Below are 17,998 nucleotides of genomic sequence, written 5' to 3'. Positions count from 1 at the left end.
CTTTTAGCACTTTTCTGGATGCAGTGTAAAATAGTTCCTTTGTGCTGTCGTCCATTACCAACTCCCTGAATTTTCAGTGAGGTTGGGCCTGTGTTTCTGTTGCCGTCGGAACTGAGCGTGCATCCCCAGCCGGGGCTGTGGGGTTTGTAGAAGCCAGGCAATCCACCTTCTGTACACCTCTGAGGCGCTGAATTCAGTCTTTTGCAAAAAGGTGAGTCATGTGAGCTCACACATTTCAACCTTATGAAACAGGGGTGGGTTTTTTGTTGCTTCTGTGTTTTATTTGGCTTTTTAAAGTTCCGGTACTCAAATCTGCCAATTTGGGACCTTGCGCCTTTTGTTATCTTCTTCTGGGCTAGAGGTACACATTCAGTGTGTGAGGCACTGCAGTTTTAACTCATCATAAGCAAGACACTCAGAATCAAAAGTCTACAGTATGTCCACAAGAACTATGCAGAGAACAGATGTTTTGTTAGCTCAGAATTTCATAATCCTGTGTGACAGAAGTTGGAGGGGAAAAATTGTTTCAGTTGCTTGTAAATAGCTGGATTTTTTTTTCCTCCATGTCTCTGTTTTGTACTGTGTCTTAATACTAATGCTTCAAAACAAAAATCAAAAGATTTGATATTGTCAGAATGTGGGTTTTTTTCTTTTCCTTTCTGTGTAAATGGAACTGCTTGGGGCAGCCCACTGTCAGCACCTGGCTCTGGTAGAGGTTTCCTCACCATTTCTGTTTCCACTAGAGCTTTCTCAGTTGAGCCCCTACATCTGTTGACTTCATTGTCCTCTTCCAAAGCCAACCTTGTCATGTAACTGTTTCCGAGTATGCGTATGCTCTTGATCAAGGGGGCTTAAGTGTATATCTAAATCTTTTTAAAGCTGTACTAATTTGAGGGTGGTTGGAGTGTAGGAAAAAATGTCCATTTTCTATCATGCCCACAAAAGGTAAAAAAAGTATTGTGGTGGTTTTTCCCTTGTCCACACTAAAGTATAATATGAACTTTAGTTCATAATATGAACATAAATTGTGAGCCCTTATTACCCATGTGGTGACATGGTATCTTACCCTGCAGGACACCTGGTCAGCTCTTAAGTCTGTTGAGTTACTCTTTAGAGAGACACAATGGCTACCAGGAGAAGAAGCTTTTAAAAATAATTTCAAACTTTCATGGAAGCTATAATGTAATAGGAAGTCTTTAAGCTGGAAGAAATATATCTCTGCCATTTCCTTCCCGTGTAGGTAGCCCTATCTGATTTTCTTTCAGGTGACAATAATATTGAACAGAATGCCCTTCCTATTCCCCGCTTTGCACTCAGACTGGCTATCTCTCCACTCAGTTTTGATGCCTGGTACAAAATGGCATCCCCATTGCCTTGAAGTCAGCCTCAAGGCATCAACCTGAAGTCCTTTTTCGTCACTGTTTAGGAATAGTGCGTGTTTGAAGGAATCAGAAACTCTGGAGTCTGAATGCTAACGTGTCTCAAGTGAATATTAGGTTAAGGAGGTCTTGCAGTGGTTTGTGAATGGGCTGAATTTTGGTGGGTGGGTTTCTGCAAGGACAGCAAGGTCATCCTGCTGGGCAGCAGTACTGACTGCTCTGTGGCCTATTTTGACACAGTGCCCATTAGATAACACCAATATTTAAAATTCCAAAAAGAGAAATCCCACTAAGCTTCTGAGCAGTTCTTTATTTACATTAAATAAATGTAACTTTAAGTGTTATTATCTTCTCTAATATGTGCAGCTAAATAACTGTCATAATTTCTGTTTATGTTTTTGTTTATTTGGTAGAAAAGAGTGGTGGAACAGCTTCGAAAGAATTTGATAGTGAAGCAGGAACAGCCAGACAGTAAGTTTCAAATACAGCCGTTGGCACAGTCAGAAAACAAACTACAGACACCACAGCCGCAACCACTACAACAGCTACAGCAACATCACCATCAACAGCAGCAGCAGTCTACTGCACCCTCTCCAAACGTGATTGGATCACAGGTAAAAATCTCTACAATAATTATTTTCCTTGCTAAAGGTGAAGTTCACTTTTAAAAAAGAAAAAAAAAAAGAAAAAAAGAGAAGTGCAGAGAGAAAATTGCAGACTTTCACTTACACCTGTTAGTGTACCAATATGAATTTCTCCTTCTATGCATATGCAGATATGGGTCTTTTGGGGTTTTTTGGCAATAACCTTCTATCTGAGTCAAAAAGATTACGTGGTTCTTACAAGTTGAATCATAACCTCACAGAAAAGAAGGGTGGCAGTATCACCTTTCTTAAAAATAAATGGAAGTTTAGCAAATTAACCTATCTTTTCCATAGGTGCATGAATGATGGTCTGTCCATACCCGGTAGGTCTCAAGAAACAGTAAAGCCTTTACACACACTGTATGAGGTGTATGATTAAAATACTTTATTTGTAAAAGACTAACAGAGTGCCCACTGTATCTGTGAACAAAATGTAAGAAAACAGTTCCCTCCTCTTTCTGCTTGGTTCTTTTTAAACAGATGTAACTCATATCAACTAATATTTAACTGAGTTTGCAAGGATTCATTTAAAAGTGTACAATGTTAATTGCAAAGTTCAAGTTTTAGAAAGTAATGTCTTTATTGGGAAGGTACACTGAATTTCAGTACAATATAGGATTAGAGACGTAATCCCAGAACTCACCAGATGAAGTGCTCTGCCTCTACTGAGAGGGGAATTCCAAGTTTCTCCTGTTCAAATATTTCGAATCCCCAAAGCGTGCTAATAAAACAGCTAGACAGTGCACGGAGGTGTTTTGTAAAAAGAAATGTGTGTGAGGTCTTTTAACCTGTTGATGCAATCTCAGCAGCTCATGTTTACCTGGATAGGCAGATGGCAGAATTCACCTGTGAAGTTTACTTTATGCACATTGCAGTGAATCACAACCATAGCTTTGACCGGTTTTGATTCTTGTCTTCCCTTTTCCTGGAAGTAGAGGAGAGAGAAATGGTTGGGCTGTTAGTTCTCTTATTTAACTCAGCAAGTTGTTTGGGATGCCCTCTAAAAATATATTTGTGAGGCTTAGGTAATTGTATTTTTCAGAAAAGAATATTGAAGAAATGAAGCAAACTTAACTAAGGAAAAGGCATTTCTGAGCAGCAACATCAGTATCAAAGCTAAAACAGAAAAAAGAAATAAATATTACCACGTCCTAAAATATTTATAGGCAAACAATGGATCACTCTTTGCCGTATCACTGATCTCTGTTTTTCAGTCAGGAAACATGACTGCAGAAGCAGTTTCATGTGTTTCTCCATATTCCAGACTTTGCATTCATGCATTAACTTCCAGGTCATCTCCTAGGTTATAAAAATTGAGGTTTTGTTCAAAGTTAAAGAGCCCTCTAGTGAAACAGTCAAAAAACTGCTACACCCTTTTGACTACCATTGATACAGTTGTACTTGGAAAGTACTTACAAACTGAAAGGCAGGTCATCCTCTCATTTGAATAAATAAGCCAGCTTTTATCCTTAACACTTTTCTACTTTTGTTTATGTTGGTGTAATTCTGAAGTAACCTCACTTGCTTCTGTATACATTTCACATCTAAGGTTGTGCCTCTGTCCTGTTGCCCCTCAATCTCTTTCAGCAAAGAGAAGTCAAATATTTTGTCCCTCTAGAAAGTTTTTTGGTGCCTACTTTTGCAAATAATGCCTCTTTCAAGGCTGTGTCAGTAAAGAGAATGCTTTCAATGGTTATTTTCAGAGTAATTAAATTTAGGAATCAAGGTATATATGCTGCCTTAATTGTGACATTTTAATATACTTAATATAGTCCAGTAAGAAGGGCTTTTTAAATTTTCATAAAGCACCAAGTCTGCTAAAAGGTCATATTATTGCCATGTTATTATGTGAAATAATGCAGACTTACTACAAATGCCACTTCAGTATGAATTCATGCATTGAAAACTTTTTAGAATAACCAAGGTAATTAATACTCAGCAAAGTAACAGGGATATTCAAGCTCTGTGATCGGCTGACTGAAACTATACTCTCAGTACTTACAGACTTACTAGAACCCCTTGAAAGAGTCACAGCCTTGTATTACATGATTGATTACACTTTACTTTAAAATGTTTATGGATGAATGTAATGCTTGTGAAAATTATACCATGTTACATCTCATTGGAAAAGCTTGAATAATGTTACTGCATTAGAGAAATGGAGCCTCTTGCTTTGGAGAAAGTGCAGCAGAGGTCGATAAGTTCTTAAATCTCAAAGTTAAGGGAATTGTTCATGTTGCAACAAGGAAAAGTTAATTATGTCTGGATTTTGTATAAATGTGTAAAACTGAAGCATGAATTATCCTTTGATTTGGCATTATACAGTGTTTGAATTTTTTTCCACACTTATGCATAATTAACAGGGAATATAGTTTAAGCATTATGAAATAAGAAGTGTGAAGGTAAAATGCGTTTTTGTTTAAGGAAATAATATTGGTGAAAATACTGAAGAATCCAACTGGAAATGTATTTATATTATTTTATTAGAAAGAAGAGAAAGGTCTTGTGTGACTAAAATCAAGCAGTCTAAATGAGGCGTGTTCAGAATGTGAAAAAGACTGCCTGATCCCTGGTTCTCCATTTTTTCCTGTTGTAGAGCCTAGTGCTGACATCAGGAGGGAATGGCGGTTATTTCACACTGAGAGCATCCGATTGTGCCAATAACTGTTTTGAAGATGCATTGCCATTGATACAACGGATTTTTTACACCAAAAAGAAAAGAAATAAGCTCACTTGACATTCTGTTGAGTGTCACTTGTGAGTTTTCTGTGCACACTGTGTTCTGGTTTTATATGGAGACTCTCTTGCCTTGTTGCTTTTTGAATGAGATTCATAATTGTCCATTTCCCTTAACATCTTAGAAGACAGTACATTTTAAAACAAAACTATGAAATTATAGTTGTTTTAACTTTGGAATTTGTGGGCATAGTGTGTTCAGGCATTTCAGATAAATGCTGGCATTAAGTGATTCAAAACCACTCTCATTAAAACAGGCCAAGAGCAATCATGGCATCACATATATGTTCCAAAACCAGCCCATTGCACGGAAGTTAAACTTAATTGCCTGCAGCTGGACAGACTAGCAGCCAGCTCATACAACTTCAGGATAGCCCTACTGATATTCTTAGGAAAGAAAGTTAAGGGCTAAATAACTGTATGTATGGCTAAAACTGAAATTTGGGATACCCAAAATCAAAATATGTTTTTGTTCTTAAAGAAACCAATTTATGAATGTTTTTTCCCCTCTTCCTCTGATTGTGAGGATCTCTGTAAATGAAGTTTCCATTTGAAAAATTGAGTTTTAATTGAGAAGCTAGTTTGCTGGTGTGTTTCATAAACCTCCACCCTACAGGTTTGATATTGACAGTACATGTTTGGAAGTAATATAAAACTAAAAGATCCAGAAGTGCATATGCCACTACTAACACTTGATTGTCATTTTGTCAGGAATTTGTTTTGAATCAATCTGTAATGCTGCAGGTGATTGAAATAGACCCAACAGGTGCCTCAAATGAGAATCCTTTCTAGCTATCCAGTTTTCAGAGACATAAGATAATGTGCTTGTCTGAACAGTAGGTAGATAGACTCAGTGCTGCCTTTTCTTTCTCTTACTGTCTATTGTTTCTGACTAACCAACCCACGTCCTGTCTGATACGAAGTGTCTCTGTCTCTTACAGTGTGTTTTCTGTTTCCCTTAGAAAACTGTAACTACAGCTTCTATGATCACCACTAAGACACTACCTCTCGTCTTGAAAGCAGCAACTGCGACCATGCCTGCCTCTGTTGTGGGTCAGAGACCTACCATTGCCATGGTTACTGCTATCAACAACAATCAGAAAGCAGTCCTCAGCACTGATGCGCAGAATGCACCAGTCAACCTCCAGACAACAAATAAGGTCACTGGGCCAGGAGCTGAGGCGGTCCAAATAGTGGCAAAAAACACAGTAACTTTGGTAAGCGTTCCATGTGTTTGCCCTGCAGATATGCGTTGGTTTGGTTTACAAGAGGGCTATTGGGGAAAGAAAAAAAAAAAGTAACTTTTTTGCACAGAAAGGAGAATAGTAGGGACATGTCGTGAGTCTTCACTAGTTGACATTGTTAAAATGGTAGTCTAAGAGAAAAGCATTTACTATCTACACAGATTGTTACTACTGTTTTGCTTTATAGAATTAAATCAGTGCTATTATGACCTCTGTGTAAAGTTTCCCCTATTAGTAGTTGTTAGTCATGGGGAAGTAATGACTGCTTTGCCCCCTACCTAATCTACGTGGCTGTGTTCTGCAGAATTCCAACTCTTTTCTTTGGTAAAGGAGATGTCAGACTTTCTTCATTTGATCAGTTTGGATTTTCATCTTACGTATTTTGAGTCAATCTCTCTCGTTCCCTTTGCATGATAAAAAGTCTCTGGTGCTAGACACATCACTTAACTCTGCCCGCTACCATGTCTTTGCTCACCACTTTTTCATACACATACACAGATCCTGTTCTTTAAGTATGTATTTTGGAAAGTGCTTTGATGACACCACACAGTCTTTTCCAGAGTGGTTAGCCACCTAGAAATAAAAGAAGCAATGTTTTAAAATTGGGTTATATAGGCTTCTTGGTCTGGAAACCAGTCATTGTATAACATCATGACAGGGAAATTTTACTTTTGGAATAAAGGCTAAGGCTTCACTAAACAAAAATCCAATTTATCTTTATTAAAAAATACAGTTCCATAATGCAAATGGAAGTAAGTTTGCTTCCTAATGAGGCATATGTTTGCAATCAGAATAGAGAAGACTCTTTGAGTGGAGTTTTTTCTACTGTTCTCTTTTCCCATGTCATCGCTTGCACCACTGTCGTCTGTCCTTTCTGTCTGTGCTTCATTTCTTTGCTGAATAACTTAGGTTTGGGGAGGTGATTTTGTTTTAATAATAGTTCATGATTTATGTTTCTGTAGCAAATTTCATCAAAAATCTCAGAATATTCTCCCAAGCATTAATTAATCAGTACAAGACCTTTTTGAAGTAAATTGCAGTCTTATGTGGGTGGACAGAAGTATAGAAGGGTGGAAACTAACACAGACATTAATTTCGGAGAAGCTCACTGGGTACTCAACTTAGGGTAGCTAGTAGTGCTGTTCAGAGGTTAATTTTGTGGCAGCTCTGTCCAACTGATTTCAGTTAGACAGCGAAGTACTTAGGTTGCCTTAAAATCAGATCTTAATTGTTTCAAATGAATGGCCTACTTCTGAAAATTTCAAGTTGTGTATTTAGAGCCCCTCATAGCGTCATTAGCATTGCTAAAAGACTTGTAACTTTCAGTTCTTTTCTGTTTGCGTGAGATGCTCTTTCATTCTTCCGTATGCCATTCAGTATGAAAGGACAATGGTTCATATAGCTGGACATCAAAGTCTGTTATTATTTTCTGTCCATTGTAAAGCTAATTTTTAACTATTAAAACAAATAGGAGTTTTCATTATCTTCAGATGAAATGCAGAGCATAGTAGTTAGTACAGTTGAACTAAAAGAAAAGATACCTTCAATTTATGAAGCAAGGTGTAGGAACTGGAAAGTAAGATTAGCTCTGTCTTTAATACATTTCTAATGAGGAACTTGTTACTGTGAAAAACTTTTTACAGAGTGGAAAACCAGGGACATCAGGTCTGCAAATACATTGAGGACGTTGATTTTGGTGAACAACTGCAGAGCTATTTTTCCTCTTCCTGATCTCTTATGTTCTTCTAGCAGGTTCAGGCTACGCCTCAGCCCATAAAAGTGCCGCAGTTCATCCCTCCTCCCAGACTTACTCCTCGTCCAAATTTTCTTCCACAGGTGAGTGTACAGAGAACAAGCAATAGAAGGAGGAACTTAATTATAGCATAGATAGGAGAGAGTTTCTATGAACATCATTTCTGTCAGTCTTTATTGGTGACCTGGTAGCGGAGACAATTCATCTTCAAGAGGTTTGCAGATGATGCCAAATTTGAGGATGCAGTCAATACTCTTGAGGGCAGTGCTGGTATTCAGAGGGCCCTAGACAGGACACAGGAATGGGCCAGCAGGAATATCTTGAGCTTCAGCATGGAAAAAGGCAAAGTCTTGCACCTGGAATGGACTAGCCCCCTGCATAGGTACAGGCTGGGGGCTGGCTGGCTAGGGAGCAGCACTGCTTAAAAGGTCTTGGTTGACAGTCGCTAAACTAGTGATGTGCCCTGGCAGCAAAGAAGCCTGGCAGCCTATTGGGCTCTACCGGCAGGACTGCAGCCAGTAGGTTAAGGGAAGAGATTAGCCACCTTTCCTTAGCAATCATAAAACTGGATCTGATACACAGCATGCAGTTTTGGACCCCCTGGTTGATAAATTTGAATGAATCCAGGGAAGGAAGGCCTCTAAGATAGCTGGGGCAGGGGCAGGAATATATGACCTGCAAGGGGAGGCTGAGGGTTCTGGGCTTGTTCAGTTTGGAGAAGAGGTTTCGGGGGCACCCTAACAGCAGCCTTATTTCCAATATCAACAAGGAAATTAACAAGAAGATGGAGACATAGGTGCTTAGCAGGAGAATTATAGACAATGATCAAAAATTGAAACAGGGAAGGTTTAGACCATGTATAAGGAAACAATTCTCTCTTTGAGGACGATTAGGAGTGGAAGAGGCTTCCCGGAGACATTGTGGAAGCTCCGTCCTTGGAGTTCTACAAGACCTATCTGGACAAAGCCCTGAGCAACCTGGTCTGCATTTAGTGTTGGCCCTGCTCTGAGCAGGAGGTTGAATTAGAGACCTCCTGAGCCACCTCCCAACCTGCATGAGTCTGTGATTATGAAATGTGCATATGATGGTCATATATGATCCTATTTACATCAAACGAAATGAACCCATGGAACAGGTGTCAAAAAAATCAAAGCATCACACAAGGCCTTAAATTGCTCTAGTTGTTGTTTGCTGCTCATGAGTAAAAAAGAAAAAACAATATGTCTCTAGATTGTTCCCAACTATTTCTGTATTGCAACAGAGAGTGACCTCTGTTTGCAGCTGAGCAGTAAAACTTGGGGTTTACTTTTTTTTTCATGGTTTGGGAAAGACACAGATTGCTTGTTCACTTAAAAAAAACATCTTGGAGGAACTTTTTCATTTGTAAGAAATACGTAGTACTGTGAATAAAAGTCTAAATCTTTTACAAAAGAAAAAAGGAAAATATAGGCTGGTATCTGATTAAGATTTGACGATGGTGAGATCTGTTGGAATGTGACCTAGTTTTCCATGATAAAATGCATTATTGAGTATTAAAGGTAGATAGGACAAGAGGAATCAAATAAGGAAAAAGACTTTATTTTCAGAGTAATGCATTCTACTTCTGTACTCTAATGATGTGATAAGTACAAATTTAACAATGGGAAAGAAATAAGCAAGTATTGGTGGTGGAGTATATGAAGATTCTTGCGGCTCTTTTCTTTCTTGTGAAAGAAGAAAAGAGTAATGACTGCATTTACGTGTAGCCTTTAGCACTTTCAATGAGGGATTAATGTATAATCCTGGCAATTTTTTTGCTTAGCAAGATTGGTTGTGCAGGTGTCTAAATAATATATGGAGTTGACAAAGGTAACAGGGATTTGCTGAAAAATTTAATTATTTCTTTCAGGGCACAATCAACTGTTCATGATTTCTTGGAGGCTCAGTATAAAGCCCTGAGACACACTTTTAACATGAGAGCCTCAGCTGTGTCTGTAAATATTACATGAATTTTTTGGCTTGCAAAACCAATATGTTGATTTAGATACAGATAAGGCACTTGGCAATAAACATGCAATATAAGTGTCTATGCATCCAAATACCATTTCGGGGACAGTGACTGCATATGCAAATGTTATGGATGGGTTTTATGCAAGTAGGTTTGAAAATGTGGCTTTTCCTTCTCATAGCATACTTAGGACACTATGCTAAAAATTACATTTTATAAAAAAATTGAGCAACCTTCTGCAGATTATACAGGCTGAATTGAAAGACTTAGTAAAAAAGTTCATCTGAAATACTGATATACAAATCTCTTTCTTTTTCTTTTTTCTTTTTTTTTTTTTTGTAGGTTCGACCTAAACCAGTTGCCCAAAATAACATTCCTATTGCCCCAGCACCTCCTCCAATGCTTGCAGCTCCTCAGCTTATTCAGAGACCTGTGATGTTGACAACAAAGTTCACACCCACCTCTTTACCCAACTCTCAGAACTCCATACATCCAGTTCGTGTAGTTAATGGGCAGACAGCAACCATAGCCAAAACTTTCCCTATGGCACAGCTCACCAGCATCGTGATAGCAGCACCGGGTACCAGGCTCGCTGGACCTCAGACTGTACAGATCAGCAAACCAAACATTGAAAAACAGGTACAGATAAGAAAGTGTCTACTAATGCAACGTACCAGGTTTATTGCTTTACTGTGCCGATTTGGAGGGGATGACAACCGTGGAGAAATTTTCAGTGGGTACTGGAGATACTCATGTTCCAACAATAGGACAAATTATGGAATGACTTGCAACTCTTGGGGTAGAAGTTACCATTTTCTTTAATACGGGCTGTTGGAATCTTTTTCTCATGCTTCAGTGTTTTTATGCTCCCCCTACTGTTTTAACTTCAGTAGTTTATAAGCAAGCTACATCGCAGGACTGTACTAGTATCTTGGAGACCAAGTACAAACTGTAATCCATGTTCATACCAAGCCTTTAGGAAACACTGGAAAAATATTTTCTGTGTTTCTGTTTTTCAAAGGGTGGCTACATGAAAGGCAAAAATTACGCAAAATTGTAGGGGTGTTTAATACGATAAATGTAGCCATTTCTTCCTTGATCTTGCCGTCTTGTGATTGGAGGCAAAATAGGCTAACTCAGCTTCTGAAGACTGATAGTTCCCTGTGACTAAATTGGATTGATTGAGTGGAAAGGAGACCCTCAGAAACAGAGAGTTCTAGATGTTTAGTTTTATAGTCTCTCTCCAGAAAAAACTTTTATAAAATAAAACATGACTTTAGTCAGTGTGGATTGCAACTGAGAGTCCTTGCCATTCAGTTCAAGTAAAGCAATCTTCTGTTTCACTTTTAACTCTACCGTATATTGGATGTTAGTAATAGTATAATATTGTATACTATATAATACATTATCTATAACATATAATATTTATGTAATTTATATAAATAATAGTGTATATTTCATTTGTAACTCTTTCATAGACTAATGTGCCTTTAAGTTACCTTCTGCTTTTGAAGTCACCTATGGAGACTGAAAATCATGTGCATGAAAGATATGCTCATGCTCAGTTCTGCTTATTAATTCTCATGAGTAGGTTCTTGCATACCTCAAGGCTGTGCCACAAGTTACTCAGCAATGAGTGCCCTTTTTGTTTGATTTGGAGTTGTACTTCTACAATACTATATTTTTGATACCTGTTCCTTTTGATGTCAGCAATATTTGTTTGCTCTTTGAATAATTACTGGCAATTCAACTGTTGAAAAACATACAGAATTGTGGTGGTTTAGCAATACATGAATTTTTCCCTATATTTTCTCCATATCGTAAAGGGGAGAAGTTTGTCTCTGTGTAGCTTTCCTCACTCAGTTTGTAGCCTAAACCACTATGCCATGGGCTGAGGATTGTCATGCAGGGTTTGGGATACCATTGCAGAGGCTTATGACTTCAGAAAAGAAAAAAGCTTCAGAAACATCTGAGATTGTAGGAGTCACAGAGACAGTTTTTGAGCCATTCATAATTCTATGAAATAGGAAGACTGAGGAGTGAGAAGTACAAAATGCATGTGCCATGCAGAATGGTTTCTATCTGGAAGTCTTCCATGGGATGCTTTTTCTTAAAGGGTCTGTTAGTTTTCCCATACCATATAGTGATTTCTGTAATGGAATTAACTCTTAAGATTACTTTTATTGCTTGCATGGCTGCGTGGGTTAATGGCATGGTGGTAAGCCTGTTTCATCCTTTGTTAAAGGAAAACACTTTATTTAACATTCCTCTCACATCAGATTTGTCAATTAAGTCTTTGTTAGTACACTGCGAGCTTTAAAACTGTTTTTCTCCTGTATCTGCAAAAGTATTTGTTTTGCTTTCTTAGTCAAAGTAAAAAAAGTAATTCTGATCACTGAATGAGAGAAACGCTTTCTTTTCAGACTATTAAACCGCACGTGGAAGCAGAAGAGAAGCAAACAGAAAGTCGTACAGTTACTCCACCTGCTGCACCGAAGCCAAAACGAGAAGAAAATCCACAGGTATCAGAACACACCCAGAGCTTTCTTTTAAGAAAAAAAGGAAACACTCTGTCCTTCAGAAAACATTTTTCCCTCTCTGTTCCCTCAAGACTCCCTAACTTTAACATTCCATACATTCTTGTTGGATAGTAGTAGTTGATAAGGCTACAGAATAAGAACTCTAAATAAATATAATGCATTGCATTTTTCAGTCCTGGAATGCATTTGACTTCTGACTCTTTTGTAAGATAGAAGATCATAATTTCCTTCTGATACTTCAACCAGGAGGCTTAGATTACAGTTTTGATTTCCATTCCTTTGAGGTTTTAGACTTCTGGAGTTATTTTTAATGCTAGAGAAATGTCTTTATTTTGCTTTATAAAATATTTCTGCTCTGGTGAGCAAGATGGAAAGAGTCATATATGTTCACATTCTGCATGGGTTTTATTCAAGTTTCAGTCCCGTTGGTTTTGGGGGAAAAGACTGGCCAGAATGGCTGTTTCTTAAAGCCTTTCTGCCGTGCAGGGCTTTGGAACTGATTACAGCTAAATGCTCTACTACATTTGTTTTTGTAGGTGGGTTCAAATGGACTACTGTGGAGCATTAACTGTTGTCAGTACAAATTCTGATTTTTACATGTCTGTGCACTTCCTGTGTTAAAATTAGAATCCTTTAAGAAAGCCATAGCCCTTGTCAAATGGCAAATGTAAACCAGAGTTGCTGCTTGTAGTTCAGAGTATATGGAGAATGATCTTCAACTACCAATATTTTGCTGGCAATTGAACTGTGTTGGTATTTACTAAGAGCCAATCATATAGTTGGTTCAGTGCTGGCCTGTAAGAAAAGAAACTGCTTTCTTGTTCCCACCTCTGCCAGCTCTGTGATCGTGAGCAATTGGCATTTCCTTGTATCTCAGCCTAGGTTCCCATCTAGAAAATGGGACTGTTGTCTGTCCTCTGTAAAGCAGTTTGACATATATGAATGAAAAGTGATTTATAGAAGCAAAGTATTACCAATAACATTTTTGTTCTGTAGTTATCTGTCAACTGTCTTCAAAGGGCCTGAGTGACATAGCTCATCCTAACGGTTGGACTTGTCATGATCTTTTTTTCTCCCCCCTCACAGAAACTTGCCTTCATGGTGTCTCTGGGACTAGTTACTCATGACCATCTGGAAGGTAGGAAAAACGTCTTAAGTTGGTTCTTAAACTCCCTGTTTCATGGCCTTTCTGAATTGAAAGTACGGGTCCAAAATATTTCTGTATTAAATGCAGTATTTTCTTGCACAAAAGTACATTTGGGATGTCTGTACTCTTGATCTAACTTAGTTTGTTGTGCAGACTTTTTTTATTCCTCTTATTACATTGAAACAAAGCAATTACTTATGCAGCAGAGATCAGTGGTTGGGAAGAATGTATATGCTCTGATGGTAGGAAAGCAATTTGTGACAATCCCATTGCTTTCTGGACAACCCCTGTATCTGCAAAGTTACACCATGGTTAATTTTACTGTAACCCACATGTGGGCTTTTCATTTATTTCATGATGTCATGGGACTGTAATCTGTAGTGAATGAGTTAATAGATTATAATTGGGTTTATAGTTTAATCTCCTTAATCCTATACAGTGAAATACAGCCTAATATTTCAATGGCTTGCATATTTTTGTACTGTGTTTATTTTTAAGTATCAACAAGGTTACCAGAGGCTTTTTGTTTCAAATCCCAATTACACTGACCATGAGTTTAAAACGTCTTAGTCGTGGAGTACTTGGCGAGAAGATGGCAGTCATTTCATTAGTTAGTTGAGCACTGCGTTTGTATTCCTGGTCAGCTCTTAGTTTCCAAACCTTCAGAAATTAGAAGTATAACAAAGTTGCCTATATTCAGCATGACTGGTGTTCTGTAGAAATGTTCACAGCTCTCCCTGCATGCAAAACTGAATTCTGAGGACTTTATATAATTTCCGAGACCCGTTGTTTTCTAACCTGAATGCTTTGTTTTACAAGAAATCCAAAGTAAGCGACAAGAGAGGAAAAGAAGAACAACAGCAAATCCAGTGTACAGTGGAGCAGTTTTTGAGCCTGAGGTATTAATTTTTTGCTGGGGAAAGCTGGTATTTTCATTCTGAGCTTGTGTGTCTTTTCTGCCATGTTGCTATCTCCTAAGCGATCTCAGTCCTAACTAGACAGGCAAGCTATCATTTATAATTCAAAAGGCCATTGCAATGATAGGACCCTCAGATTTTTAAATAGTAAATGCATTGGGATGTTCTTCTAATGCATCTTTTTCTGCCTCTTCCTATGTAAAGCTGATGTTAAATGGCAGCGTGTGTTAGTCTTACCATTAGGTCTGCTTGCATATCAGCCTGAAGCAGTCCAGATGTCAGCAGTAGTGTAAAAAAGCCAACCTTTCTGAAGCTGTGCTTCAGAAAACAGAACAGCTAGTAATCTCACTTAGTACTACTATGTAATATTAACCAACAAAAATTGTTATATTCTTCCCTGCAGCGCAAGAAGAGTGCAGTCACGTACCTGAACAGCACAATGCATCCCGGAACACGTAAAAGAGGTGAGGTATACTTAGACCTGTCTCCCTGCTATATGCCTCTTCCTCCATCTTGCATTTGCAGTCCCCTTGTTAATTTGAAGAGCAAAACAAAGAAGGACTCTACAGTACTTCATTTGTCCAGTAAATTTCCACAGCAAAGGTCATGACTTCTAGGGATTAGCATAGCAGGTTTTATTAGGCAGCTTGTTTCATTTCAGTTTCACTCTCCCAAAAAAAAAAAAATACAGCAGATAGAGCAAGTGAAAGGTGAGATGTTTGAACATCATTTAGTGGTATAAAGCTGCTGTCAAATCCTCTTGTTAATAACTAAATTGTATTGTTACTGTCAAGAAGGTGGTTATGGAAAAATGTCTGTGCCCTGAATAGGAGAGGAAACTTAGTGTGACAAAAGCCTTGTTCCCCACTGGGGGTAGAGATGGGTCCTTCAAAAGAATTTATCTTGAGCAAGAAGGGCTAACGTGCTCATACGGAGCACTTTTCTGCAACCAGAGTGCTACTTGTCCTAAAATGAGAGATGGATCTTTCGTATAGGTATGCAGTATTATTCAGTAGAAATCCGTCTGTAGAGCAGGTGAAATTTGAAGACTTAGATTATGGTGAAACAGATGAGTCAGAACAGCATAGGAGAGAACATGATACCATTTTTTGTGCATGGCATCAACCACACATATATGACAATCTTTCCTTGATTTTTGATGATTTTCTGCAGTCTCGTAATACCTTCTCTACTCCAGAGTTTGCTGTATTAAAAAAAGTAATCAATCGGATCAAAAAAACCCAGTCCTGTCTAGCACTGACCACTTCCATTAGCTTTGTTTTTTGGCTGCAAGGTCAAATATTCATTTGACGTGTACTCTCCTTGATATACCTCTTCAGTCCAGCAGGTAGTGTGGCAAAGCTGACACTTCTGCAGCTATGCTGTTTCTAAATAAAAGACACCAGTCTCTACTGCCATCCTCTAATAACATTAAATGTATTTTTTAAAATGATATGATGTAGATTTTACAGAGAGAGAGAGTTTTGCATTTACTCTGTGGATAAGTAAATGTTCCTTCTCCTAGTACTGATTTCTTAATTCTATTTTATAACTCATTGTGAACAATTATTGTATCGATGAAAACAATTGCATGCTTTTGTACTTGATACTCTCTTAGCCTGTTTTTGCACACTGACTGCTATTATACTTTCTTTTCCTCACACCCTGTTGTGAGCCTGTACCTTGCATCAGCACCAAATCAGTAGCACACATTTTCAGTTGACAAAAGATTTGGATGTATACACTTGTTTTGTGATTTAGTATAGCAATATATTAGGTAAAAAGCTTATGCAAGCATGTGCCCTTGAGAGCTTTAGTTTAATTCTAGATGGTGCTGAGCATGTCAGAAATTTCAGCCATGGACATCACTATTAGAAATCCGTTTCCAAGGACATACTTAGTTCTGGAACATATCCAGACCTTAAATGCAAGGTTTAGCATGTTAATAGGTATAGACTGACAATCTGTAAACATAAGATCTGGGGAATTATTCCTAGATCCTAACTCCTTTATGTTTACATATCCATAAATTACCCTGGAGAAGGGAGGCAGAAATGATGGTTACATACTGTGTTTTTGCTGTCTTGCTTTGCATACATAATTTTATGAAAAATGTTACGAACACATTTGGCTCTTCTGCTAGTCTAAAGGAGCATATAGAAGTTGTGCATAATCAAACATATTTGACTGAGAGAGTCTAAGAAAGAATACAGAATCTGGGGGGGGTTACAGTGGAATACTAGTGGTAGGTTACAACTGGTAGTGCTGGTGGTGCGAGTCAGACAACAGGACCTGTTCTTGAGGTAGCCTAATTTAAAAAACGTACCAGTAGGGTAGGAAGTGCTGATCTGTGGGTGAGTGGGTTTAAAAAAGGGGGAAAAAAGGGGGGGGGTTGGTGAGTGTTGGCCTCTGATAAAGGACTTAACCTTTGTGTAGATTCATGCTGGCACTAGAAAGATAGGGAGGTGTGGGATAACAGTAGAAAGGATTTAATAGTAGTTATTGTAGCTTCTCTCTAGCTTTGATGCCAACATGTTTTCCCTAAAAACTAAATAGCCTCATTTCTAGGAGTGGCTTTTGTGGGAGTGATTCTTTGACCCTCTACAGAGCTTATTTCTATTTCCTTCTGAAATACATCTTTTAAATGTTCTTTCCTTGCACAATTCTACTTAAAGATTTCTAAAAAAATGTTTAAATCTTTGCTTCTGTCCTTCCACTTGTAACTTTTATATTAACTTCCTCTCTGTGCTACATCATTTCCTTTTTCACGCTAGCCAATGAGGACCACTGGCCAAAGGTATGTAAGATCATTTTTCCTTTTTTTTTTTTTTTTTTTTTTTTTTTTTTTTTTTTTTGTGTTCCCTGTTGTTAATATATAGGTCGTCCACCTAAATACAACACGGTGCTGGGGTTCGGGGCTTTGACCCCCACATCCCCTCTGTCCAGTTATCCTGACTCCCCTGAAAATGAAAAGACAGAGACCACATTTACTTTTCCCGCAGCTGTTCAGCCTGTGTCCCTGCCTAGCCCCAGCTCCACAGACGTAAGTAACTCTTGGGGAGGGGGTTACTTTTAGAAAGATATGCAGAAACAGCCACAAGGAAAATTTTTGCTGATTTTGGTTCTTTAGTCTCACTCATCATTTGTCCTGATTCAGTTCAATGAAACAGTCCAGCATTCTTTTAACACCCTTCCTTTTTCCTCCTGCACCTATGTTCTTGTCCTGTGGAGATTTTATTTATAACTCCTTCAGTGGATTGAAACATTGGGAGGCACCAGGCATGCTAGATGAGCTCATTTCCTTTGTGCAATGTCTGAGATCTTGTCGGACTGAATTGAATCTGTCATCCATGAAAAAGGGGGAAGAGGAGAATGAAAAGTATTACTTACAGACCATAATAACAAAAAGTTGTGGTGTTTCTGTAATGAGAGAAGGAGGGAAACTGCTTGGGTCACGCAGAACAGCCAGGAGCAGCATTTGTGGCACTGGTTTGGCAGTTCTGGTGTACTGGCGTAGCTAAATACATTGCCCCTGTGGTCAGATCACAAAATCTGTCTTGAGTGAAATCTGGTCATATTGTTATAATTTATAAAGAAGTGAGTGTCCTTATTTTAAGTTAATACAAAGATAAGATTTGTTACTCAAAGCAC

General features: G+C 38.3%; 1 protein-coding gene across 8 annotated transcripts in view; it reads left to right on the top strand.

Annotated features, from left to right (window-relative positions):
* Positions 1-17,998, top strand: part of PHF21A (PHD finger protein 21A) — a 135,543-nt gene that overhangs the window by 101,150 nt on the left and 16,395 nt on the right. For 3 of the 8 annotated variants that reach the window (XM_075030759.1, XM_075030762.1, XM_075030767.1), the window contains 9 exons: positions 1,793-1,993; positions 5,722-5,976; positions 7,753-7,839; positions 10,086-10,382; positions 12,167-12,265; positions 13,370-13,421; positions 14,250-14,329; positions 14,751-14,811; positions 17,227-17,390. In XM_075030759.1, coding sequence (XP_074886860.1) covers positions 1,793-1,993; positions 5,722-5,976; positions 7,753-7,839; positions 10,086-10,382; positions 12,167-12,265; positions 13,370-13,421; positions 14,250-14,329; positions 14,751-14,811; positions 17,227-17,390 — 1,296 coding nt within the window. Of the gene's footprint in view, positions 1-1,792; positions 1,994-5,721; positions 5,977-7,752; positions 7,840-10,085; positions 10,383-12,166; positions 12,266-13,369; positions 13,422-14,249; positions 14,330-14,750; positions 14,812-17,121; positions 17,145-17,226; positions 17,391-17,998 lie in introns of all 8 variants that reach the window. The other 5 variants (XM_075030764.1, XM_075030765.1, XM_075030760.1 and 2 more) reach the window with 3 other exon arrangements.

Source organism: Buteo buteo, chromosome 6 (genome assembly GCF_964188355.1).
Source record: "Buteo buteo chromosome 6, bButBut1.hap1.1, whole genome shotgun sequence".
Taxonomy (NCBI): Eukaryota; Metazoa; Chordata; class Aves; order Accipitriformes; family Accipitridae; genus Buteo; species Buteo buteo.
Note: the sequence above shows the minus strand (reverse complement) of the source record. Positions and strands in the feature narration are given on the sequence as shown.